General features: G+C 40.5%; 2 protein-coding genes across 2 annotated transcripts in view; both read right to left on the bottom strand.

Moving 5' to 3' along the window:
- Positions 1-27,957, bottom strand: part of LOC147021048 (uncharacterized) — a 160,643-nt gene that overhangs the window by 80,971 nt on the left and 51,715 nt on the right. The window lies entirely within an intron of this gene.
- LOC147021047 (uncharacterized) overlaps positions 13,919-27,957 on the bottom strand; it is a 77,024-nt gene continuing 62,985 nt past the window's right edge. Inside the window, 3 exon segments of the mRNA XM_085893561.1 lie at positions 13,919-17,851; positions 17,853-19,543; positions 19,665-19,799. Coding sequence (XP_085749687.1) covers positions 17,801-17,851; positions 17,853-19,543; positions 19,665-19,799 — 1,877 coding nt within the window. The 3' untranslated portion in view covers positions 13,919-17,800.

Here is a 27,957-nt window from a genome sequence, read left to right as displayed (position 1 = left end):
GAGCTTGTGTTTGGAGATAAATTGATTTTTTTTTGAACCACACACCGAACATATACCTTTTTGTATAACCCTGTTATTTTTACTTTTAAAATATGAGATTTTTTAGGATTAGTTTTCTTTTTACATTTGAGACGATAACTCATTTATTTATGAGAAAAATTCCAACAGAGTGCAAAAACCTTTTTAGTTTCCAACATGCACATTTGAATCTTAATTTTTAAAACATAAAGAATCATTAGAAATGCCTTCACTCTCTCCTCCATTCTTTTATGAAACAATAAAAAACTTGAATTAACATCAATATCCTCTCCATGAAAACGATGTCAGCAGTCTTGTCGAAAATACTGCTAATAGACTTGTCAGCTGTCAGGTCAGGTTCGATCTGTGACCTGCTACAGGTACCATGTAAACCTGTACTAACCTGTTCCATGGTCGGGTTGTCGGCGACTAAACCGTCTCCCCCACCAGGTTTTCTGGTGAGGAGGGTGTTTGGAAATGGACACCCAGCAGGATGAAAAACAAAACCTGTCAAAGGGCGAAGGAGCTCCTTGTGAACCAACGGCCATCCACATCTAGTGCCCAACTGTGTCTGCGGACGTCCTCCTGCAGTTGGATTACTTTTTATGAGGAGGTTGGTGGCAGGATTTGCACTCCGGCCACTGTAAAACCCTTCATTCCGCAAAACACAAAAACGCAAAAAAATTTGAAAAACCACTTCGTGGGAGTACCTCCTGCACAGCTTCCCTTCGCAGGGCAGCTCACCGGATGACAGGATTGGGGCAAAGCCTTCGGGACCCCCAATCTTTGATGATAGGAGGGAAACCACGGGGTAACATCCCTGGGTCAGATTGCGGGAGAGTGTGTCGGAGTGGTGCTGAGGTGTCGTCCACCAGACGGCGGTCTCCTTGGGTCAACCTGAAGCGGTCCCTTTGGGTGGGTGTCTGGAATGTCCTATTCCTAAGAGAGGATGATCACCTGTCTCTGTTATCATCTGAGCTCAAGTGTTTGGACATCAGGATTGCAGCTCTCTCTGAGGTTCGGGGACCGGATTGCGGCGAGATAATGGTGGGTGATTACACCTACTATTGGTCTGGTCGCTCTGATGGTTACCATAACCAAGGAGTTGCTGTAGCTGTGTCCAATAAGCTGACCCCAATGATAATTGAGGTAACACCGGTCAACGAGCATATTATGAGATTTAGGATTCGTCACTCCTTCGGTGTCATTTCCCTGGTCTCTGTATATGCTCCGACTGAGGCGAGTGATCTCACCGTGAAGGATGCATTCTACGCCACGCTCGAGTCTGTGGTTGATCAGTGCCCCAGACGAGATACACTTCTTGTCTTGGGGGATTTCAATGCATTGACTAGAACTGATCGGGATGGTTATGAGATGTGTCTTGGTCCCCATGGGTCAGGAACTATGAACCAGAATAGCACGAAGTTCCTTGACTTTGCAAGAAGCCATGGACTTAGGGTGGCTGGTTCATGGTTTCAGCGCCCACAAGCTCATCGCTGGACTTGGTATTCCAACACTGGCGGTGCGGCAAAGGAGATTGACCATGTCCTCATTGATGGTCGCTGGAGGATGATCCAGAACTGCAGGGTCTACCGGAGTGCTCAGTTCCTCAATACTGACCACAGGCTTGTTGTTGCAACTCTAAAGCTGCACCTTAAATCCTGGAGAATGGTACCATCCCAGCCAAGGCTGGATGTTGGCAAGCTCAGGGATGAGAGAGGAGTTGAGGAGTTTGCGAACAGGCTGAGTGGACACTTGGGGCGTCTGGGTGCTTTGGGGGGTCCTGAAGAGTTGTGGAGTGCCTTCAAGACCACCATCCTTGATGTTGCCGGTGGATGCCTTGGAACTCACCGTAGGGCAAAGAAGAATTTTGTCTCTCAGGGGACACTGGATACCATTGACCAGAGTCGCAGTGCCTGGCTGAATGGCAGAGCTTAGCTGTTCGGGGAGCTGAGGCGTAAAACTGTACGTGCACTTCGGATGGACAAGGAGACCTATGTGCGAGGAATCTGTGAGGGGGTAGAGCATCACCTGTGGACAGGTGATTCTCGTCCCGCTTACAGGGGAATTCGCGCATTGCGTTCATCCAAGCCCATCCCTCGGAGCACTGCAGTTCGAGCAGAGAGTGGTAGGCTCTTGACAGAGGAGTCTGAAGTGAAGGCCCGCTGGGCCAGTGACTTTGAGCGGTTGTACCAGGCTGTTCCCAGAGCTGTCTCGTTGAACGTCAAGGGTGTTACACAATCCCTGTTGCTGACCCTCGAATCAACTGTGGTCCACCTTCGCTTGTGGAAACCGCTTCTCAGGTATTCAGAACATCAAACAAAATATATCCTTGGAAGCGATGTCTTCATTCATTTCATACAAAAGAACGATCACAACATTCAAAATATTGTAGTAATCATAAATCAGCTGTAATTACAATGCCTAAACCTGGTGAAAAGATTTCTTTTGAATATTATAATAAATTCTTTTGAATATTATAATAAATCTATCATGCACCCATTTGTGATATATGCTGATTTTGAATGTATCCTAAAAAAAGATAAATACTGCTTCTCCTAATCCAAAAGAATCACATACAAATAAACATATTCCTTGTGGTTTCTGTTATTATATCAAATCATCTGTTGGAGAAAAGTATAATAAACTTGAACATTATAGTGGAAAAAACCTTCACAAGAGTTTGTAAAACGATTAGAAAAGGATTGTAGAAGACTAACTAAATTAATGAAAGAAACAAATGAACCGATGAAATTAACCGAAGAAGAAAAATTAGAATTTAGAAAGAACAATATCTGTCATACTTGTGAGGAGGAAATTGAGGAGTCTAAAGTTCGGGATCATTGTCATCTTCCTGGTAAATATTGAGGTCCCGCTCATTCCTGTTGTAATCTTAATTATAAATTACCTTCTTTTATTCCAGTCTTTGTTCACAACAGCGCCAACTGTTATACACATCTATTTATAAATGAACTTTCAAAAACACCAGGGAATATTTCTGCCATAACAAACACAAGTCAAAAGTATATTTCATTTACAAAAATGATATTCACAAAACCTTTAACTCGTATTAGGTTTCTAGATTCTTACAAGTTTATGGGAACACCACAAGCCAACCTCGCATCAAATCTAAGCTCCACGGGCTCTTTTCCAAATCTTAATTCATTCTTTCCAAAAGAGGAAATTCAGATTAAAGAGAGAATTCAAAGTGAAGAGGAAATTATAATTAATGAGGAAATTAATATAGAAATTCTAACTGAAGATGAAATCCTAATTATAAAGAAAATTCGAACAATGAATGAAATTCTAACTAAAGAGGAAATTCTGATTATAGATGAAATTCTGATTAAAGAGGGAATTCTCACTCGAGAGGAAATTCAAACAAGGAATGAAATTCAAAGTAAAGAGAAAATTCTTACAAGTAAGGGAATTTATCCTTATGATTATATGGATTCATTTATGAGATTTAAAGAAACACAACTTCCTTCAAAAGAAAGTTTCTATAATAACCTTTATGAAGAATAGATAAGTGATAAGGAATATAAACACGCACAAGAAATTTGGAAAATATTTAAGATAAAGAACCTTGGAGAATATCATGATTTGTATCTAAAAACAGATGGTTTTTTTATTGTTCGCTGATGTGGTTGAAGCTTTTAGATCACTCTGTCATAATAAAAATTGTGATGGATTAGATCCTGCCCACTATTTCACAGCTCTTGGTTTGGCTTGGAGTGCAATGTTGAAAATGACAAAACAAGATATTGATTTAATCAGTGATGAAGATATGCTTTTGATGATTGAGAAGCCAAAGAGAGGTGGAATATCACAAGGATGTTCAAAAAGATATGCTAAAGCAAATAATAGATATCTTCCAAATTATGAGAGTGAAAAAGATAGCAATTATTTGATGTATTTTGATGCTAATAATTTGTATGGATGGACAATGTCTCAATCTCTGCCTTATGGTAAATTTGAAAGGGTGGAAGAAAAGAATTATGAAAAGGCTTTGATGAATATTGTTATTTCTTCTCAAGAGGAATTGAATGAGGAAGAAGAAGATTATTATTTTGAAATTGATTTGAGTTACCAGAGTGATCTTCATAATAAGCATAATGACCTTCCTTTTGCATGTGAGAAAGAAACCCCAAAGAAAGAATGGTTAAGTGATAATCATAAAAGTTTTAATATTAAAGGTAAATCAACAGAAAAGTTATTAACAACATTCTATGATAAAAAGGGATATGTTTTGCATCAAAGGAACTTGAGACTATATTTATCTGCTGGGTTGAGAGTAGCTAAAATTCATAGAGTTTTAAAATTTAAACAAAGTCCATGGATGGAAAAGCATATTAAATTCAATACAGATATGAGAGCAAATACAAAAGTAAAATTTGAAGGGGACTTTTATAAATTAATGAATAATGCTGTATTTGGAAAGACTTTGGAAAATGTTAGAAACAGGCAAAACATTAGATTCACAACATCTTGGAAAGAAGCTTCGAGATTGATAAATAAACCAAGTTTTGAGAGAGAAGAGGTTTTTTTCAGAGAACCTTTCTGCTATTCATATGAAAAAGGAAAGTATTGTCATGGATAAACCAATTTATATTGGAACAGCAGTTCTTCATTTATCAAAGATATTGATGTATGATTATTTGTATAATGGCTTAAAGAAAGAGTATGGTGAAAATGTTTGATTGTTGTATATGGACACTGAGAGTTTTATCCTCGATATAAAAACTGATGATGTTTATGAAGATATGAAGAAAAATATTGGAGTATATGACACAAGTAATTTTAGTAAGAAGAGTGAGTTATTTTCCAAAAAGAATGAAAAGGTTATTGGTAAGTTTAAGGATGAGTTGGGTGGAAAAGTAATGAGTGAGTTTATTGGATTGAGAGCAAAGGCATCTGCTTATAAGTATGGTGATCAGATTGATAAGAGGTTAAAGGGAATAAAGAAATATGTAATAAAGAAATCAATGACCTTTAGAAATTATTATAATTGTTCGATGAAAAAGAAAGAATATAGGAAAATGAATACAATAAGAAGTTATAAACATAAGATATATGGTGAAGAAGTAAATAAAAAGGCATTAGGAGCCTTTGATGATAAGAGATTTATTTTAGATAATGGAATATATCATGTTCCATCTGGATATTGTATGATAGAGTGTAAGAATAGATTGTGTTTTAATGATTGGAAGATGGGTTAGGGTTTTGAAGGGCTACCGCCGCGTTTTTTCACAATATATAAATGGTCAAACCAAGTATTAATCAAACGAAAGAGTGCAGAAAATCTCAGTCTTGATATATAAATGGAAAACATAATGAATGTGAAAAATATCAAATAAGTCTTATTGAAAATATAACGAAAACAAAGGTAAATAAAACAAATAAGCGAATCAATTTAAAAACGAGTAAGTTAGAGGATGTAAAGAAAAAAATAAATATCCTTGAATGGACTGAAAACTTTGATGGTTATTAATTGAACAATGGAAAAACAATTTACTATAATCTCAAAATGATATGTGGCTCAGGAGGTGGTCAAACAAGAGCATTGAGAGAAGTTTATCATTTCGTAATGGCACAAAAGGGGTATCTTAAAAAATATAAAGATTTAAATGTGTTATTTTTAAATATTTTAGATGGGGATTATTGTGCAAAGAAAATTAAACTATTGAAGGAATTTGAGAATGAACAAATCTTTATCGGTTCAATGAGTGAGCTAAACAATATGCATTGGTTATTTGAAAAGGAGTGTCCCTCGGCTTACATGTTTCAGATATTTCTTTAGAATCACCTTTAACAAATCACATTACTGCTTTACTACTTGAACAAATCTTTATCTTATTGCATTGGTTATTTGAAAAGTGCCCTGAGGTTAAAAGGGGAGACAAATAAATATACCTTGGGAAAAAAAGTGGGGGTTTATTTTTCGGGAAAAAATATAAATCGATGAAAATCCCCCATTCACTTACATTGGGAAAAGTGAGCCAGAATCAGTATATTCACCCTACTGTGGCCACCTAACCATGTTGTTTATGAAAAGCGATTGTAAAAGTACAGGTAGATTGACATGCTGTGGAAGCATTGATCGACACTAGCAGCTCCGAGAGTTTTATCAGCAGCGCAATGGTAAAAGACCATAACTGGAAGGTCTACCCAGCCGAAAATAAAGTAACCATGGCTTCAACCTCATTACAGTCTGGAGTGCAGGGATTCTGTAAAATTGAACTCGCCAACATGAGATTCACCTGTCGTGTTGTAAAGTTACTGGTACTCCAGGATTTATGTGCAGATCTCCTCTTGGGACACGACGGATTAAAGCAGCACTCAAAAGTCGAGATACCCTTTGGTGGAGAAAAACTTCCTTTGACAGTAAGTGTAATAACAACCGCTACAGTATCGCCACCCTTGCTGTTTGAAAATGTATCTCCCGAATTCAAACCAATCGCCATCAAGTCTCAGCGATATTCAAACACCGATGAAAAATTCCTCACATCTGAAGCCAAGAGACGACTCGATGAAGGAATCACAACTCAGCGACTCACCATGGCACGTGCAAGTCCTGGTGACATCAAATCAAAAACATAAAAGATGAATGGTTGTTGATTACTCACAACTCCATGTATATCCATTGCCACACAGAGACGAGATGGTCGGAAATGATGTTAAATTCCGAGTCTTCAGGACAATAGATTTGTGTCGTGCCAACCACCAGATTCATATCACGGAAGAAGACAAACCCGATGCAGCAATTTAGGTGAGTCAGAGACTTTATCAGTTCCCACAATTCCGTTTGGAGTTACAAAAGGAGAAGTAAGTTTCCAACGAATTAAAGACATCATTTCACAGGAAAATCTAAAGGATACCAATCCTTACATGGTGATGTCATGAGGTGTGGAAAGAAGCACGTGGAGCACGATGAAAATTTGGACAAGTTTCAAAATATCACCAGAAAGTAGAACCTGCCATTCAACTATGACAAATGTGTGTTCTCTGAAAAGACCATCGATCATTGACTTCCTTGGCTAGACAATCATATCAATGGCACGATCAAATCCGATCCTGAACACATTCTTGATCGGGTTCGCCACCATCTGCTTGAGCACCAGCGTCCAGAGCAGTCAGGCTTTACACCAAAGAGGTCAACGATTGACCATATACTTGCTCTTCATTTCCTCACCGAACGTAGACGAGAGTTTCGGCAGGGGCTGCTTGCAGCCTATGTTGATCTCTGTAAAGCGTTCGATTCAGTGAATCGGGATGCCCTCTGGAGGATTCTTGGTATTTGTGGGGTGCAACCAAAACTGATCGATCTGATGTCTGAACTCTACTCTGGTACTGATAGTGCTTTGAAGTGTGGTGGTACCATCTCTGACTTATTTCCAGTGGTTATTGGAGTTCATCAGGGGTGTGTACTGGCCCCCACACTTTTCAGCACTTGTATGAAGTGGATTTTAGGGAGGATGTCGGAAAGATCAAGCTGCGTTGCATCGTTTGGGAATGTCAAGATCTTGGACCTTGATTTCGCAGATGATGCAGTAATCTTTGTGGAGACTTTAGATATCCTTTTGGGGGTCCTTGAGGTGCTGAATGAGGAGTCGGAGCCGCTGGGGTTCTTGGGTCGAAACTAAGATCCAGGCTTTCAATGACATCTTGGATGCTGCTGTCCTGTGATGAGGTGAGGATGTTGAGGTCATGGAGAGATTCACTCACCTTGGCAGTGATATTCATGTCTCTGCTTGCTGTGAGTCAGAGGTCAATAGACGTCTGGGTCGGGCCTGGGGAGTCATGGATTCACTGGATCATGGAGTGTGGCGGGAGGACAAAAGACCGAGTCTTCAGGTCCTTGGTGCTTCTAGTCTTGCTCTATGGATGTGAGACTTGGACTCTGACCAAGGATCTGAGACGGAGACTTTATTGCTTTGGTACCAGGTCTCTTCGGAGAATCCTTGGCTATCGCTGGTCATATTTTGTGTCCAACAAGCGGTTGCCGAGAGAGACTCGGATGAGATTTGTTACCTGCATGGTCCGTGAGCATCAGTAGCGGCTGTATGGACATGTGGCTCGTTTTCCTGATGCTGATCCTGCTCACCAGATTCTCTCAGCGAGGGAGTCTCATGAGTGGAGGAGGCCAATGGGCCGACCACGTGCCTCGTGGTTGCAGCATTTTGACCAGCATCTCAAGGAGATGGGGATGGGCCAGGCATCTGCATGGGGGAAGGCCAGACAGAGGCCCCTGGAGTACCGGCGGAAAGTGGACGCAGTGACGCGGGCATCAGTGGTGCAGCGGGGGTGGGCAGCGGCGACGGTCCTATGGGGGCAAGCAGCGGCGACGGCGCAAAGGGGGCGGGCAGCAGTGACGGTCCTATGGGGGCGGGCAGCGGCGACGTCATCAATTCTTATTCCTCTTCGTCTTGATGAGCCAGTTGCTCGTTTACCATGTCTCCGAGTAAGAGGTCAAGGGCTCAGAACATGTAAGATTGGGCCAAGTCTTTCAGGAAGCGGTTGGGAAAGCCTGATGTGATTGGAGTTTGTAAAGGCAGGTTGTTGTCATTTGGTCAGAGTGCTGGAAATAATTTGCCACCACTTCATGAAAGACAACGAAAGATGTTTTGTTTCTCCAAACTAATGCTATCAGAGGGGACACCCAGCACAAGGTCCATCTGAGGGACTGCTCACTTGTGACCAAACGTCCCACTGACGAAGCAGCAATGTTATTTCATGAAAAGGATGGAATCACCAGGAAGGACATTGCTCTCTGTCGTTAGAAGAGAGGGAAAGATGACCTTTCGGACATCAACATTTTGTCCGACCAAAAATGCCACAAGCAGTTAGACACGAGCCTTCACGAGCAACACGAGCTCTTCATTCGACACTGTATGTTCAGGATGATCATCAAATCAGACTGGACAGTTCAGAGGTAAATTCACTCCCTCTGAACAGCCCTGTTGGACACAGATCAATTTATGAAAGGGGAATTCTGTTCAGGAAAAGGATAAAAGAGGAATAATGGGGGAAAAACACACAAATGTATCTGAAAGTGTTGGACAGCAATAAAGAAGATAAAATTACATTTTTGTATCGATATTAAAGGGGTTTATATTTCAGAATCAGTTCAGTCTTCTTCATTCGTGTGCAGCACAAGGTCGCATAACAGCAGCATTTCCTGAGGGTGTGGATGTACCGCTGACACAGTGCCCTCCATTGGTTCGGGCAGGAATTTGTAATTTGTTCAGGATGCCAGCGATAGCTCGCCGACTCTTCACAAAGGACACGGTGGGATGTTTAACATCCACAAACTCATGCCGGCAGATGGGACTCCCAATTTCATGTCCATCCGATGGAGGCACACACATTGGTGAATGACCCTGCCTGTGCACTCTCTCTCTCAAGCCTCTCAACCTCAGTTTCACATTCTGCCTTTTGTACTCACCTTTCCTCACAGGTATCCAGACTCTGTGTCTCAATGGGCACTCGCTCATGCACGAACTCACACAGCACACGATGATGACAGTGAAGTTACCCATTCAACAAATCTCTGTGAGAGTGAAGGTAAGCCTTCAATTTTGCGTCTGAGAAATGTGGAGAGACATTTCAGAACATTAACGAGAAGGGTACTTGGTGGAGGGCACACCTTTGCATAAAAAAAAATTCAAAATGAACAGATCGGGCCCATTAACGTTTTGGTACATCATGTTATCGTTTTTGACCCCGTCTCTCAATGGTGAAGAATCACTTAGAAAATGAAGTAATTCTTGCAGCCAAATCTGGATTCGGATCTTCACCAAAATCAAATCAATTCCTTCATGTCACACACAACCTTTCCACAAAATATCATCTGAATCCGTCCACAACTTTTTGAGATATCCTGCACACAGACAAACATAAAGGGGTGAAAACATAACCACCTTCACCTTCGGTGGTGGAGGTAACAATGTCGGCAAGGCCCAAGAACAGCCAATCAGAAAAGAGCACAACAGCCCCTTTGAGGTTCCACAGGATTTGGAGGAACAGATAGTTACACAGATCAAGGGAGTGAATCATTACTTCGGTACGTCCTCAGTGTTGATAAAGAACAACATTACATTGACTGGTTCAGCTCATAGAACCTCAGAAGCTCCCACAATGCGTATCCACAACAATCCGTGCATTATCTTCATTAAATTTGTGAAGTGAATTAGAAATATCGAAAGATATGTTTAACCATGCACCAAATGATGTACTGAAGTCTTCCTGGAACCTACACAACATTTCCAGGTTGTTACATGGTTTTTATAACAAAATGACAAATCAATCTCAATTGAAGGAAGATGGATGGTTTCCAAAAAGAAAATGTAACCGAATCCGTGGATAATCATATTTACAAGGGAATCCTCTCAACTGAAACATTTTAGAAAAGTTCAAATAATATTTTATTGGTGAGAAAAAATGTCTTTATTCGTTCACACATTGAGCTGGCAACACCAATTAGAAATGCTAAAAGAGGAAATTTCTTCCACAATTTATGCAACTCCTAACTGTCAATTGTTCCAACAACTCTTCCTTTGCAGCTACACAGCCAGGCACAGACCGTGCACACTTCTGGATACTCCGTGTCCCGCACGCCAAAACTCACGTGGCCAGTGTCGATTACAAATTCATGATAACAAGCCGAAACCCCGTCACAGACGGATTCCGTTCATTCAACAATCCTAACCAGCTCATCCACACTCGAGGGACATTGACTGGACAGGGCGTGCTTGCCCCCACCTACTCATCATCCCCCACCCCTGCCGCGTTACCCCGCCTTCAATTTGCTTATCCCCACCCATAAATTAAATTACACCATCCCTGCCTCTTCACTCCCTGCCCCCCCCCGTCTCTTGATTCCCCACCCCACTTGCCCCCGCCCCCTGTTCACCCCCTCACATTCAACTCCTAATTCATCCCAGCCCCCGCCCACTCATCCCCCGCCACATTCCCCCCACTGCCCGTTTTCAATTTTCTTACCCCTACCCAAAAATTTGCTTACCTTGCCCCCCGCCTCTTCACTCCTCGCCCCCGTCTCAAAGAAAAGTGTTTATCCTGCTTCAGAGTTCAAGATTGACTATTGACACTATGTGCGATGCACTCTTACAGCGACGGTTTCTTTCAGTCAAGGTCGCAATACCAAGAAAAACGTGACGCGACCGCAAGGAGCACAAAATTGGTCCTTCAGTATTAATACATACATTCTCCCACACAGAACACAACTGCATTTTCTTGTCTTTTAAAATATTCAGTGGCATTTGTCATAACGCCACTGGATATACTCCACACTTTGTCAAGGTGATCTTCTCTGACAATAATAACTCCTCGTCAGAAACACTTTCCAATTTAACTTTTGGCAGTTTTGCTGTTCATGATATACTTCTCGCACACATAAACTGACGCACACCCGTACCCACACACACTGAAACGTTGTGCACAAACTATTTCATCAACACGTTCAGAACATTCACCTTAAACCACCATAAAACATTCCACATTGTTCCACTGCAAAACAGTTTCAGGAAATGATCAAATGTACTTGAGAAGACTCAATTCCACAATCATCTTGAACACACAATTCATCGCGTTTTTACAAATACAAATCACTGTCATACATTCAACCATTGGGACCATACTCTGTGCAGAGCGTTGGTGTCGTATAAAACAGTCTCGTTTGCTATTGGGTACAATCCTGGACGGGTCACCACGCCAACACAAGATACCAGCAAACTGGCACTCATTTTGCCGAACTCGGAAGGATAACAGGCAGAGTCAACCCTTCCTGGTATTACTTCAACACAGAGTGAGATTTCAACTCAGGATCCTGTGACCCAAGCTCACCATCCTTACCATCAAGTCAACACCAGGCTTATACATTTGTCAAACAGCAAAAATGATCGTTAAAAGTTCAAGTCACAATCATACATTCATACAGCAGCAAAAAGGGGCCCTTAAAGTTGATGTAAAATTATGTTAACCCATGGGACTTCAAGTCCTTCTGCACTCATCCAGAGCCTGGATACCACAACCCAAGGGTGCTTGATCCTTACATAACTCAACAGATGTTCTAACATTCCAGATCTCACAGCGCTCAGGATACAGCACTGATCAACACCTTCAGACCCGAAAGGACAGTGCAGTGAGCGTCAACCTTATGCAGCACCTCACTTACGTGCCAACGAAGAATCAGCAGGCACCTTTCAGTTGCTCGTGCTATGATTCAAAATCAGCGGAGCAGCTCTCCAAGCCCCTCGAATGTTCGAATGCCCGGATCAAAATATTCAAACCTGGCACGGATATCCCACAATCCAGCTTCCTGGCATGGGTCACAAAATCCAGCTTTCTGGCAAGGGTCACGAAATCCAGCTTTCCCGGCACGGATTGCCAAAACCTGGTTTGAATCCAGATCTTGCAGCACGAACTCGCAACAAATGACAACTCAATTTCCTCAGGCTCACGTCACCGTTTGGTCAGAGGAAAGGCACATGACTGGAGGTAATGCATGCAAGACCCAGTGAAAGGGTCAGAGAAGGGAATTTGTAACGGTCCCCTTTCCTGCCCCTTCAGCTGGCTACCTGCGTCCACATCACCTCAGCCGATGTGACCTTAACCTCCGGTCTCAACCCCCCCCCCCCACAACACCACCACCGGAATGTGCGAGCCCTGCTCTTGACGCCAACTTCTTTGGTGGAATCACTGGAACCTCCAGTGGAATCGCACGTCACTCCAATAACACCAGTTCCAGTGAAAGTTGAATCCCTTATTTACGTGTACACTGCAACAAACAAATACATAGATCAACACCAAGATGAGATGCTGTGAACTTCCTTCACTCCGTTCTGTTTTTCCAAGCCAATAATCTTTCGAGCAAAATTATTTGCATAAAAAGACTGAAGGAGGGGGGAATGAGTTCCACAAAGAACAGTACTGGTTATACAGGTAGTCGTCGACTTACGACCTATGCGACTTACGACTGTTCGACTTTACGACCACGTAAAGTGGCCCAAAACTACTTTTTTTGCATGTAAAATATACATTGGTCGACTTAAGACCAAGTCCACTTACGGCCGATTGGTGAGAACCAATTGTGGTCGAAAGTCGACGACTACCTGTAAAAGCTTACTGACATCTCAATGGCCTGTTGAGATGTTTCCTAAGATGAGAACATTTCAGCCTCAAGGTAAAAGGTGGGGTGTTCTGATAATGCACAGCTGTATGCAGTATTTTGTGACCACAGTATTCTACAGGAAGAGGGATGGGTAACTGACAAAGAAACATTATGAGACATGGGGCCCATGGTACAATGCTTGACAAGATAGGTGTGTATATTGGCAAGCAACCCCAACTACCCTGAGCTTTGCAGCTGCGAGCTTATCAGCCGAACATTCCAACCTCCCGGTTACTGGGCGAGTGGGTTTTAAAACACACTTCCATGATTCTTCTTGGTGAACAACACCACACATGATGACAAATCGACTTCAGTTAATTAAAATGCTTTGCAATAGATGAGACCTTTACAAGCATTTAAAAGCACACAAGAGGAAATGAGTATCATCAGTTCATCACCTCAAATGACAGAAAATGGTTGGTGCAGCATATTATACATTTCACAAGACATAATTAATTATTTTACTTCCAGAACCCCACTTCAGGTGTGATACATGTTTCTTTCGTTGGATTGCATTTTTGGATTGACCACGCTGATGGTGCAATATGGTTTTTTTGATATCATTGAATAATTTGCCTGTTATTACTGTAATGTTCATATTGATACAAAAATACCATACAAATTTCTCACAACATTACAAAATTGCTTATTCTGAGTTTGGAAATACAGCACTAACTGATGCATTCAGTAAAAACAAGCAGTCATGACACGTGTGTTGTGGATCATTTATTGGAGAAGAATTTTACTATTCCTGTTCTTGGTTGATTTGCTGTAATATTTTTACTGTTCAACTGTCGAATAATTGCAGTCATTAATCTGATTGGAATGTACATTTGTCTTTAAACCGTCATGTCTTATTTGGTGAACACAGGAATTTATGACTGGAGATATTTAATCAAAAATGTTCAATGACGAGTCCATTGCATCAGTAACATGTTTATTCTTCAACTATATTTAATGTAACAGCATCTATCATTGAACACGTGAAAGTATTTCCCTGAAGTTTGCAACCTAAATTATCAATGACTGCATCCTGACAGAGTTTTCATTTTATCTTTAGGTTTTTCATCAATTTACACCTGCAATGCTCAATAAACTGTTGAAGCAAGACAAGTCGTTCCCATTTCACCTTCTGCATTTTTTTTTAACCTGCAGAACTTGAGCTAAATCTTACTTGGCTGCACTGAGATTAGTGCAGGTAAAACCTAACAAGAGGCCTGGAAAAGGATTTTAAAACATTTTCTTCAAAGCTGGCATCCATCATCGTTTGTGAGGGCACGGGGTCCTGCCCCATCACTTCCAAACACTGGAAGCTCACTTCCAAACATAGCAAAGTCGTGGAATCCATCATCGCAGTTGACGTAAAATCATACATTTTATCCATAAGTCTCATCTCAAGTCATCAATTTGGATTCAGACCAGGTCACTCCAACTTGGACATGATGCTTTTACTCTTTCAACAATGGTAGGGGCCTTCAATATCAGACAAATCAAAGCCGTCTCTCTGGGCATATCTCGAGCTTTCGATCTGTTCTGACATCAACCATGCTCTCCAAACTGTTTGCCTATTGAATCCAAGGCAAACTCCACTCTTGAAGCCAACATGGGACTCTCAACAGAACTCCTTCTTCTCCTCTCCTTTTCAAGGCTGGACTTCCCCCAATGTGGTGTTCGCAGCCCCATCTTATTCCTAATCTTCATCAATGAGATCACAGACCTGCTGGAAAATACTCATTAGCTCTTTGCTAATGATTCCACTCTCTGCCATGACATCCCTCATCCTGCTGACAGACAGAAACCTCTTCCCTCACTTTTGGCCTAGACAAAAATCACAAACTGGTGAAACATTTTTCTCTCTTCCCCTTTCTCTCCCCAATGACTGTACCATAAACCCATCGACTTTCTCATCAACCCTCTTGAAGAGGTTCAGTCACTCAAACTCTTGGGTCTCACTCGAAGCAAGCCACATTTCAAAGTTGGCCTCCAAAACCAAACGAGACATCCTCCTTCATGCGGAGTCCTTCGTTGGCACACCAGAGCTCCGATCCACTGACAAGGCTTTCATTCACAGCTTAATGGAGAACTGCTCTTTCGTTAGGGCTGGCTCCCGTGGCTCACATCTTGCTCAGCTTGAAGCCGTGGAAAAGAAGGCTTTCAAGATCTTTGGAATTTCTCACGATGAAGCTGAGTCAATGGGACAATCATTTAACCATCACGAACAGGTCGGTAGTCTCCATCTTCTTCCGACTCATTTCTGGTCCTGCACCCTTCACCCTCTCCATGCATCTTCTCTCTGAGGTATGTGCAGGATGCACGCAGTCTTCCATCAACCCCTTCAGAGTTCAACCGCCAAAATCCAGAACCACTGCTTACCTGCACTAATGTACTGTATTCCTTTTTTCCACACCTGTGGAACCACATTCCACACTCGATTCAATCTGATTCTTCCCTCCAGGTCTTGAAGACATCTGTTCACCACAATCTCAAGTCATCACCCATCCAAAAGCATGATGTTTTCTACACCCGGTAAACAATCTCCCAGTACTTCCAACATTTTGCTTATGTGTCCAACTTGTCCACCCCTTACTCTTACCCTCATCGTTTCCTGCATCCCATATTTGTCAGTCTCCGTCTATTTTCCCCTCCACCCTGCTGTTGATGTTTCCCCTTCCACTGCTGTCCCCTTTGTTTTGTTGTGAACTGATCTGTTTGGTGTCCGAGTTATTTCATGAGCAGACACCATGTATATCACAAAAAGTCGAGAGTTGAAAGAATGTTTTCCTCCTTCTCATGTGCAAAAGACACAGTGAATGAGTGAAGATTGAAAGACAGTGGGTCAGGATGAGAGAGGACTTAAAATGGTGTTTTGCATGTTGAAAACTCAGAAGGGAAGATCAGGATTGGACTACCATTCATCCGGTGCCTTTTCTCCTTGGGATAAGCTCAATGTAGTGATTGTGAAGAGCACCAGAAATGTGGGATGCCATCCAGACCAGGGCTTTTGAATTTTGGCATCTTGGTGAGTGTTTCATAATTTTCTGTTTGGCAATTATCACTTGAGGAATATCCTCTCGAGGAATATTGAGGAATAGCCATTCCACAGAAACTTTTCCAAGTTTTGGATCTGTTCCACCTTCTTGTTGTGTTCTTTTCAGTTTTCATGAATCCCTTTCCAAAGTCGTTCATCTTTTTTCTGCGGTGGAGGGATTGCAATAGTCTGCTTCGATTTGCTTAGTTTTTGATTGATACTTACAAGTAAATTTCCAAACTGGTGGTCTTTTCTTCTTTCATTTACTTTGTTTGTTTGTTTCAGTATTTTTAGGCTTTCATTGGTTGTTGAAACACTATGAGCTTCAAAAGGTGGGAGGAAGTTCTCCCAGAACTCAAAATCTCCTCCACCTTTTTGGTAAAGGATCATGATTCATAAAACAAACTGTGAAATGTCCTCATAGCCTCGTTCCAAGGACTCTTTTCAAAATCTTCACTGAACCTCTGACAGCCTCTTCTTGCAGATTGTTTGGAATGATATTCAAGTATTCAGTGAGGGTTTTCTTTATCATTCCTCGAGCTCCGACTATCACTGGTATAATTTCAGCTTTCTTCAATTTTGAGTTCCTCCTGACCTCATTTTTCAGATCCTGGTATTTTGTCATTTTCCTGATTTCTGTGGCATGTCGTCCACAGTGATTGGGAACTGAAACCTCAATGAAAAATGCTGACTTTTCCTTTTTGCGTTTGAGCACCATGTCCGGACGCAGTGCTTGGTTTATGATGTCCATACATCCCACCATTTTCTTAAAGGCATCAGTTTGTGATGAGATTTAAGATTACTCGTTCTCCATCCCAATTAATTAGACCTCTTCTTCGCCATTCCACTAAGCCTTAATTGTCAATCCCTGTCCTGTCAAGCTCTGTTTTAAATCTTCCTGCTCTTTTATCACTCCCATTTGTCAGACATTTGTATCTGCTGATATTTCTTTTTGTCGTTTTTTTTTTTTTCTTCTTCTTTGCAATCATTGGGACTGTATTTGTTTTCCTGTGTAGTATCCATAATTTACACCGGTTTTTTGAAGTTTGTTGCAAAATAGAATAAGGAACCCTTTTCTGGTTTGTTGTTTTCGTGGTCATGCACAAATCTCAAATGATTGTCTATTGAGCTTTTCACATCCTCCGCTGGTCTGATACACGATGCTCTGCGCATTTGGTTAAGCTCCATCACACAACCTCCTCATTCTCATCGAGGTAAGTACACCCTCGGTATGCATTGGTTTTTGTGGAACATCTTGTGAATAGTTCGGGTGAGCGTTAGTTTTATGTAATATATACTTGCACAGTCATATTGGAATACTGGCACTGCAAGTTGGTTTATATCTTTGGTTTTGTTCATTGGAGAGAGGGAAGACTTCAAAATTAGTCTTATTCTGCGTAAGTACTGTTTGCCGATAATTTTATGGATATTTTTGTGTTGTACTTGGGGCTTCTTTTATTCCGATGTATTGAAAAAAATGCTTCGTTTTCTCGTTCATATATTTTTGTCTGTTCTTTTCGTGTGGATTTTTGGACGCTCTCCTCTATGGATGCTCATGTGGCGATTCAAATTGCCTTGACGAGGGAAATCTTTATCACAAATGGAGCATTTGTAAGGACGCTCTCCTGTATGGATCCTCATGTGGCGATTCAAATTGCCTTGATGAGGGAAATCTTTATCACAAATGGAGCATTTGTTGGGACGCTCTCCTGTATGGATCCTCATGTGTATTTTCAAACTGCCTTTTTGAGGGAAACTTTTATCACATATGGAGCATTTGTAAGGACGCTCTCCTGTGTGGATCCACATATGCTTATTCAAATGACCTTCACGAGAGAAACCTTTATTACAGATAGAGCAGTTGTAAGGATGCTCTCCTGTATGGAATCCCATGTGCATTTTCAAACTGCCTTTTTCAGAGAAACCTTTATCACATATGGAGCATTTGTAAGGACGCTCTCCTGTATGGATCCTCATATGTATTTTCAAACTGCCTTTCTGAGAGAAACCTTTATCACAGATCGAGCATTTGTGAGGACGCTCTCCTGTATGGAATCTCATGTGCATTTTCAAATTGCCTTTTACACAGAAACCTTTATCACATATGAAGCATTTGTAAGGACGCTCTCCTGTGTGGATCTTCATGTGCTGATTCAAACTGCCGTTGTGAGTGAAAGCTTTATCACAGATCGAGCATTTGTTCGGACGCTCTCCTGTATGGATCCTCCGATGTATTTTCAAATGGCCTTTTTGATGGAAACTTTTATCACATATGGAGCATTTGTAAGGACGCTCTCCTGTGTGGATCCTCATATGCTTATTCAAACTGCCTTTCTCAGAGAAACCTTTATCACAGATCGAGCATTTGTTAGGACACACTCCTGCATGGATCCTCATGTGTATTTTCAAATTGCTGTTTTCAGAGAAACATTTATCACATATGGAGCATTTGTAAGGACGCTCTCCTGTATGGATCCTCATATGTATTTTCAAACTGCCTTTCTGAGAGAAACCTTTATCACAGATCGAGCATTTGTGAGGACGCTCTCCTGTGTGGAATCTCATGTGAATTTTCAAACTGGCTTTTTCACAGAAACCTTTATCACATATGAAGCATTTGTAAGGACGCTCTCCTGTGTGGATCTTCATGTGCTGATTCAAATTGCCGTTGTGAGTGAAAGCTTTATCACAGATCGAGCATTTGTTCGGACGCTCTCCTGTATGGATCCTCCGATGTATTTTCAAATGGCTTTTTTGATGGAAACTTTTATCACATATGGAGCATTTGTAAGGACGCTCTCCTGTGTGGATCCTCATATGCTTATTCAAACTGCCTTTCTGAGAGAAACCTTTATCACAGATCGAGCATTTGTTAGGACACACTCCTGCATGGACCCTCATGTGTATTTTCAATTTGCCGTTTTCAGAGAAACCTTTATCACATATGGAGCATTTGTTAGAACGCTCTCGTGCATGGATCCTCATGTGCCGATTTAAATTGCCTTTTGCAGAGAAACCTTTATCACAGACAGAGCATTTGTGTGAGTGTTCTCTTCTGTGGGTCCTCATGTGTATTTTGATGTTTGTTGAAGTAACATCTGCACTGCATACATTACACTTATAACACATTTGCCTATCGATAACCTTTTTGGGTTTGTTTAATTTAATATTCTTCTGTCGGCTGTTTTTAACAGATGTGCACTTGTATTTTGAGTCTTGTTCTTGGGATTGGTTCTTTAAAACAGACATCATCTTCACCCTCAAGCTGCTCCTGGACCGTATCTGCCCAACCGGACTTCTTGATTGTTCTGTAAAAACAAACAAGAAGTTATTTTTGTGAAACTCAAAGTGCAAAATATTGAACGATTTCAAAAATTTTATAAAACCTGAATTCAAAAGTTCATGTTAATTTTATACGTTTCTGCTCACCTGTGGCAGAACAGGCAGGACTGCCATTTGTCAAATAAATATCTGAATCTTCCTTTACAGGAGCACTTCTTAAAGTTTCTGAGACAGATGAACCGTTGTGTCGTATGGATTCCACATTTTCAGGATAAATATCACCTGAAAATAATGAAGGACATGCAGTTGAAAACGCTGCCACATATAAATCCCGTCAATGGGTAGTATGCAATAGACGTCAGTGGAGGAATAATGGGGCTTCTGAGGCATCCATGTAAATGAATGGGGAAAACGGGGTAAACTCTATGAATTAAACCCGGGAAACCCCTAAACAGGAGAATGGTTCCTCCCATACAAATTAATAGGGGAAGCTTTCCGACTCAAGGCTCATTCGGTTAAAACAGGAGAGTGATTTTCTCTCTCTCCCATAAAAGCTCATGTTGAATTGAGACCGTCTCAGGGCACAAAAAAAAACCTCATACAAATGTATAGGTTAACCTTTCTGTCTCAAGGCTCATTCAGTTAAAACAGGAGAATCATTTTCTCCCATACAAGCTCATGTTAAGCTGTCTCAAGACCGAACCCCCCCCCCCCCCATAAAAAAATGTATTGGGAAACCTTTCTGACTCGAGGTCAATCAGGACAAAACAGGAGAATGACTTTTTTCCCATACAAGCTCATGTTAAATTGTCTCAGGGTCCAAAAAAACCCAACCCCCGCTCCCTCTGACTCTCAGTCCATGGGGTCAAAAGAAGAGATCGATCTCTGCCTCATTACTTACCGATTTCCTTTCATATTTTCATTCCACTCAAAGAGTGATCCAATAAATATTTGTCCATGTTCCATTCGAGGTAATAAATTAATTTTCCAATTACATTCATCGCCATCAAGTATATTCACAAATATTATTTTAAATCTTTGTTCTTGGTTTATATGTCTTTGTTGAGGAGAAATAAAATGATAAACTTCTCTCAATGTTCTTGTTTGACCACCTCCTGAGCCTCAGATTATTTTCATAAGCCACGCCCACTTTTCCGCAAGCCACGCCCACTTTTCGTTTACCACATCCTTTCCCTAAGCCCCGCCCAATTTTACTAAGCCCCACCCTCTTTTGTGAGGACCACCTGCTCTTGCATCATTTCCAGTTAATCTCTGACTCACAAGGCTTTCCTGGAATTGACCAGGAAATTTCCAAAGGGAACCACACCCACCATTCTTTCTATATAAAGGATTGAAACCCAGACTGAATTTTAACATATTTTTACTTTTACTGAGAATGGTCTGCTGTGCTGAGGTTGAGTGGGATAACTTTGGAGTTCCTGAGAGTTCTACTACTTGTATTAGTCCATGAGCCAGACCAGATTTCACTACCAAATTGAGGGACTAAAAGCCACTATGCTTTTCAGTTACCTTGATGTCTGTAGAGTATGGAATCGTGTGATGGACGCTTCTCATGCCCAGCTAAATGGTATTTTGGGGGCCATCTTAAAAAATGGCCGCCACTTTTCAATGACCTTGATATATGTCAGTAAATTGGCCATATCTCTACAATGGCTTTACATAAACACATGATGTCATATTCATATAATTCAGTATAAAATTCTGCATCTTTTGGTGTGTATTTTGTTCAGTTATGTTAATTACTTTTTTATTTATGAACACAAATGTTGTGAAAAAGTCACGTTTTTTGATCATTTTTTCCACATTTTATCATCTATAATCACCATATATAGATCAAAGTTGACTTATTTCAGGGTATTTATGCATGACTTGGTTATTAAACATTAATATTAGTGATATAGAGTCCTAATTATACCATTGTTTCACTTTATATAACTGAGAATTGAATCAAATATAATGGCCAATTGCAGTGTTAGTCATTATGTTTGTCGAATATATCAGTGTAATTTCTGTTCAAGATGCTCACATAAGATTTAACTTGTATAGGTAAACATTTCTTACACCTTTTTGGATATGTTCACAGCGTCAATGATGATACCTTTACATTTTCCCCTGCTAAACAGGTCTATATAATAAAAATATGAACAAGCTACCACTTTTGCAGTATCAGCTGTTTTATATTTTGATTATGTTTCACCACATATTGTACATCTGAATAACATGATATAGACTATCATCGTTCATAGAAAGTAAGAATAATTCTAATTGATTTTTATCAGTTATTTTCTTGCACGAAATTAGTTTATTATAGGAATGCTCAACAGCATATTGCCAGAATAGAAAGTACATGTATATGAGATTGCTATTAATCATCGTCGTCACTGTCACACATATCTGCTGCATCCTAGTAGTGGTCATTGTGAGGAGTGCTATTTTATGGTCACATCCGATCCATAATTAATACATATATATATATATATATATATATATATATATATATATATATATATATATATATATATATATATATATATATATATTAGATGTAGGGATTCGAACCCATTCTTATATACTCTGTAAGGCCTTTTACAAAGAAACTCTCTATAGTTGTAGTGGCACTGTTTCCTAATACGTCAATTCACTAGATGCCCTCTAAAAGCACTGGCTGTGTTGTTTCAGTGATAATGTCCCGAGGAAAATGTCATCTGGATTCTCTTAAGCATTCCACTCCTGCGCCTTTTGTTTAGGTTAAAAAAGGGTCATAGCCTGTAAATGCTGTCAGGTAGTCCATCATTGGAATAGGGCTGCCCCCTACTGGTCAACCCACATTCCACTTCTGAGAAGCTGAGTTCCTTTACCAAAGCCAGATGTAAACCTAAAAGGGATTTCTGTTTGTCCTGCGACCATCCCACAGTGATTTGTGACATCAATTAGGGTTGGAGTATAACCAGACATAAATTGGAATTTGAGATAGATTGTATATAAGGGAGAGTTTTTGGATGTAAAACTCAGTGTGGTTTTGGGAGCTCTTCATTGTTGGTTGGGCTGCCAACACCAACTCCGCTGGCCAGCGTGTGGTCCTTCAATAAAGCTGCATTTTGATGAATCCTCTTCTGTTGACTGTCTTCATACCTGGCCGGGGAATGGAGTCTTCACAGTCATCACTGTCTTCATCAATCATGTTAGCACATTCCATAAGCTTACATTCTGCTGTACACTCGATTCCATTCAACATGCATGTGCATTCTCATGGTCGGCATGCTCGAGTGCATCTGCATGAAATTAAGTCTATGACCATTTCAGGTGCTGGTGAAGTGGTCATCCAGTTGATCATGAGAGATCCGTCCTGACATTTGGCCCAACCATGACCCTCTGTAGGATCTGGAATGGCAGGGGAATTGTCCAAGCTCCTCCTCCATATTGCAGCCTGGTAGTTTGCCCGGCCTGTGTGTTGCAGGAGGGTATCTGTGTCATCTGCTATGATGAGTAATGCAGGATAACTCACTGAAGCATGCTTGGCATGTAATAAGAGTCGAGTGTCTGCCTCCTCTTGGTCTGATTTAAGAGCTTCTATCTCCTCATGGCTCTCTTGGTTGAACTTGATACATTTTTCACCACATGTGACAAACATTGTTTTGTTGCTAAGTTGTTGTCTTCGCTTGGGATCTTTCCAGCTGTCCACTAGAAACTGTATCAGGTGGTTCTTACTCTCAGCACAGGCCAATAACCTTCTCCAGTTTTTTATTTTATGTCCTGGTCGTATCTGATGAAAGGTTATTCCTTCATGTGAACCGCGGTTGATACGTTCAGCAGATTTGATTGAGTGGTCTCTATGCACATCAAATACTACATCAATTTGACTGCTTCCATGGCTGGTATGGAGTATCTGTGCTAAAACACGATCAGACAGCTCAGCAAAGGTGTGATTCTCTCCATGCATCTTCTGAATGAGCCTCATTGCATCAATCAGTGTAGCATTTGGTTGAGGAAATTCTTCAGTGGCTGATACTTTTGTCTCCAGATGCTTTGCGATGACAGCTTTATTGGTTTTCTTCACTGTACCATCACAATTTGCAAGTGCCCATGGCAGAGGACCAAGAGGGTGACACAAAACTTTACACATATCTAGTTTTCTGTTCTGGGCAATGAGGATCATGTTGCCAAACAATCTCCTATCAGCTCTCAAGATTACTTCTTTAGTTGATCCTTTCACTGGCTTCTTATTCAATGAAGAAAACGTTTTCAGCCTAAGTTTTTTCAGTGTGTCATAGAACCCTTCACCCTTCTCAAGTCTCTGCACCCTGAAATTCTGGCAGGCTTCTTCTCCTTTCTCCTGTGCCTTCAAAATGTCATTAGATATTTCAGGAGTGGCCACTGCTCCAGTGGACAGGTTAATGAGATCTGATGGATCCTGATGAAAAGGATTTGACCAACTGTTCTCCAACAGGTCAACCATTGATGTAACATCAGACTCATCTCACTTGATTCGTGAATGCTGTAAATCTGTATGACCAAGTCCTCCAGATCTAGCAGATACATGTTCACGCAGTTGCCTCAATGCCATAGCTCGATGTCCAGCTGTAAGATAATACCTGGCAACAGTTCCTGGTTTCAGGCTGAAGCCACATGTTCCTCCTGCAGTCTGGGTGTCCTTATTGACAGTCTCTTCAGTTGTTTGATCCACTGCTATTCGACCTAATGGATTGAAGCTGCTTAGCTGAACTGAAAATCCACCCCCAACAAAGTGAGTATACAACTCTACTATGCCCAGATGTGCCAACTTCAGAAGACAAGGCCAGACTGGAAGATACCTTGCATAATTGGTTTTGTCCATTGCAAAACACCATGGAATCATTTTTCTGATGCATGCAAGATGTAGTTGCCAGTCACCTTCTCTGTCGGCACGAAGAAGCCCAAGCAAAATTTCGATCATTTCCACATATGTCATCCAAAATGCTGCCAATGGGCCTTTGTCAGTTTTCAGAACCTTTAAGTAAGCACTGAATATCTGCAAAGTTCTGTTGCATGATTCATCCTTAACTGCAGCATCATAAGTTGCTACACATGTGTCATTACATAGCTTGTGGACTGCCTGGATGGTACGATTCAACTTTTCAAGATCTTCAACATGATTCTCTTCAAGCTAGTGTACAAAGCTTCTCCATATTAACCTCATCATTGATCTTTGTTCCTTTCTCACATATATATATATATATATATATATATATATATATATATATATATATATATATATATATATATATATATATATATATATATATATATATGTGAGTTTATGGAAACGCACTGCCCGGTTGTACTGCTTTCCTTCAAGGACTTTATTTATAGATCCTTCAGCAATGACTCCTACTTCTACAGCCATGTCACGTAGCCCAGCATCTCCAAAGAGCTTGCCAATTATGGACAGAAAGTTGCACATCACATGAAAATTTCCGAGCATCAGAACAATGCTTCCATATTTACCTGCATATTTTCAAGCCACTTCTGTTGCTTTGGGATATAGAGCTTGATCCATGATTACTGCTATGTTTTGGAGATGAAGCGACTTTTGGATATGTAGTGACTGATACTTAATTTCTTGAACAGTTGCCATTTTTGTAGCTGGGGCATTTATAGTTTGTAGGTAACCCACAGTGTCTTGTGAAATTACAATATCTCTTCTGGTTTGTATATTAAATCCAGTCCATGAAGCGATCGTCTGACTGTCAGTCTCTTGTACCCATGCGATCATCCAAAGGTGATTCTTTTGTGACGCTGTCAATGCTGCATTATTTTCAGGAAATTCAGTCACTGGTAGTGATGGTGGTCCTCGTTTCCAGAGAAAAAAATGAGGAAGCTGTCTCTCATTTGGATAGATTGATCTCCTTTTGTCTTTATTGTTTAGTGTCATAACTGCTTTTTGTGGCTGACATGATGATGATGTTGGCTGAATGATTATGCCATTCACACGATGAGAAGTTCCAGCTACACTCAGTACTTCCTCCTGTCTATCTATGTTGTCAAATGACAGTACATTTGGGATGAAAGAATGTATATTGGAAGGAAGAGGGAAATGATCATCTTCTGTACTCTTTAGCTTTTCAATACATAGTGCAGTTTCAATCTCCTCTAAGGTGGAGTCTGAAGATGCATGTCCCAGCCGGTTCATGAATTTGATCAGTTCCACATTTCCTGTCAGAGTCTTTATAACCCATGGAATGAAAATATGCTTTGAGGTGATTACTTTTCCTGCTGATACAGCTGTGACAATGTCTTGGGCAATGGACCTTGAAAGCCTCTCATTATGGGAGGATTACGGCATTCTTACCATTAAGTAAGAGATTCAGGAACTGCACAAGACAATCAGGGAAGGATATGTATGTGATATTAAGTTCCCGAAGGTCAGGGGGCAAGGCTGCTCTTTGATTCCACATTTTACTTGTTCACGTAAAAGCTGGGCTACTTGAGTTATCATAGATTTTAGATCTTGCTGCTTCACAAGAATGTCATATTCTTCCTTTAACTGAACATAGTCAACTGCAATGGAGTCTACTGTCAAGTTGTCTGGCCTTATATATACTCTGCGGGCAACTGTGAAGAAATGCAAAGAATTTCCAAACTCTGCATAGAGATGGCGTCACATGTGATTTTTGGTTGCCTCTGTAACTTCAAACCCATTACTTTCCATGAAGCATACAGCTTTGGCAGTGAGATCAGACAGTGCAACAATACGAGGGTTTGAGAAGACATCGGTACGGATATATTCACACACCTTGTTGAATGCAGTCCTCTCCTGTTTTTGGAAAGGATTGTCTGCACCACTGCATTCAGAAGAGATTCTTTCAGTTTGTCCCCTCGTATAATTCCTGTAACATGTTTTGTGATAATGTGCTTCAGCAGCAACAATATCTCGAGCAGTAATAGATAAAATTCTGTCAGCCTGAAGTTCAGTTGCAATATCACGAATGGTTTTGTCAGCCCTTAACTCAACTGCTGGCTTCAATGGTTCCTGGCTATTAGTTCCTTTAATGTATTTGCTCTTGCTTTGGCAAAAGATGCATATCGTATCGGATACTCTTGATTGTGTACTAGATGCTTGCCTTGTTGAATGTCTAGTCCTTAAAGAGTCTTGTTCACTTATGTACTCTTGTTTCTTCACAATTAAAAGTTTCTTTTATGGGTGAAATTGGATCTGCAATCCCTGTGATATTTAGTATGAGAAAAGTTGGTTTCACTGTTTTTAGCAGTATGGATAATTGGCTGAAAATGTTGAATCTCAGCAGCTTAGCACAGGGTTTTCCATGATTCCTCATCTCTGGGGGATGATAAATCATAAAGTGGAGATTTTCCCGCACAGAAATGCATGTACCGCTCTCTGTCTTCAAACGTTTCGGCTCAACTTTATATTCTGCCATGCTGATATGGTAAGTGGCAACAGGTTTCTGAAATATTAAAAATAAATCAGTTCCAGAAGCTGCAATGATACGTTTTATGAACAATGCTATGTTATTTTAGAGGGCCTTACAGGGGTTTTAGCTTGGATCCCAAATATTAAAAAAAAAACAGGACACACATGATAATATTTGGATGAAACAGCAGTTTTAACAATGATAATGAAATATATTTTGTTGTTTATCTGGTAATATCATCAATTCCACACTCATTTGAAATAGCACAAATCATGTGGTCTGTATATACATATATTTCTGCAAATTTACAACACGGTTTTATTTACTTACCTCATGGAGGGCACTTTTGGTCCCAACAATAGTGTACTAAAGGGGCTGTACTGTGTAATACTTACATTTCAGTTGTTAGCTCATCGAGAAACATCTCACACACCCCATTTGGCTGCATCATTTCTGTGACCTAAATTCTGTTAGTTGGTTACATGCTGTCATCATTTCTATTTTTTAGCACAGCTTCACTGAGGGACTATCTCAAAGGTTACAGTGATGAGGGGACCAGATCAAATATAATTATATTTTGATTACTTTAATACATTTATCTATGAATTAAATATGAAAGCAGCCTAATCCATGGGTTAACATATTGAAAATAAAATTGACCCTATAAAACTGTAAAGAAAAGTATTAAAAATGCAAAATAATATGAAAAAATAATTAATTTAATTGAAAGCAAGTCAAAATATTAGAAAAACCCGACAGAATAGTTGTTAATGAATTATATAGGTCCCCTGAACTGAGATTACAATGTAACAGTGATAATACTGGACAAAAAAAGACAACTCATGTGAGATTTGACTGTCGTGTATATGTTTCAATTCCTTGCGATATGATTTGAAAGTGTTACGATTAGGACTCTATATCATTAATATTAATGTCAAATAACCAAGTCATGCATAAATACCTTGAAATAAGTAAACTTTGATATTTATGGTGATTTTAGGTGAACAAAT

The sequence above is a fragment of the Eptatretus burgeri genome, chromosome 8, assembly GCF_056783735.1.
Source record: "Eptatretus burgeri isolate ZD-2024b chromosome 8, Ebu_testis_v1, whole genome shotgun sequence".
NCBI classification, from domain to species: Eukaryota; Metazoa; Chordata; class Myxini; order Myxiniformes; family Myxinidae; genus Eptatretus; species Eptatretus burgeri.
Note: the sequence above shows the minus strand (reverse complement) of the source record. Positions and strands in the feature narration are given on the sequence as shown.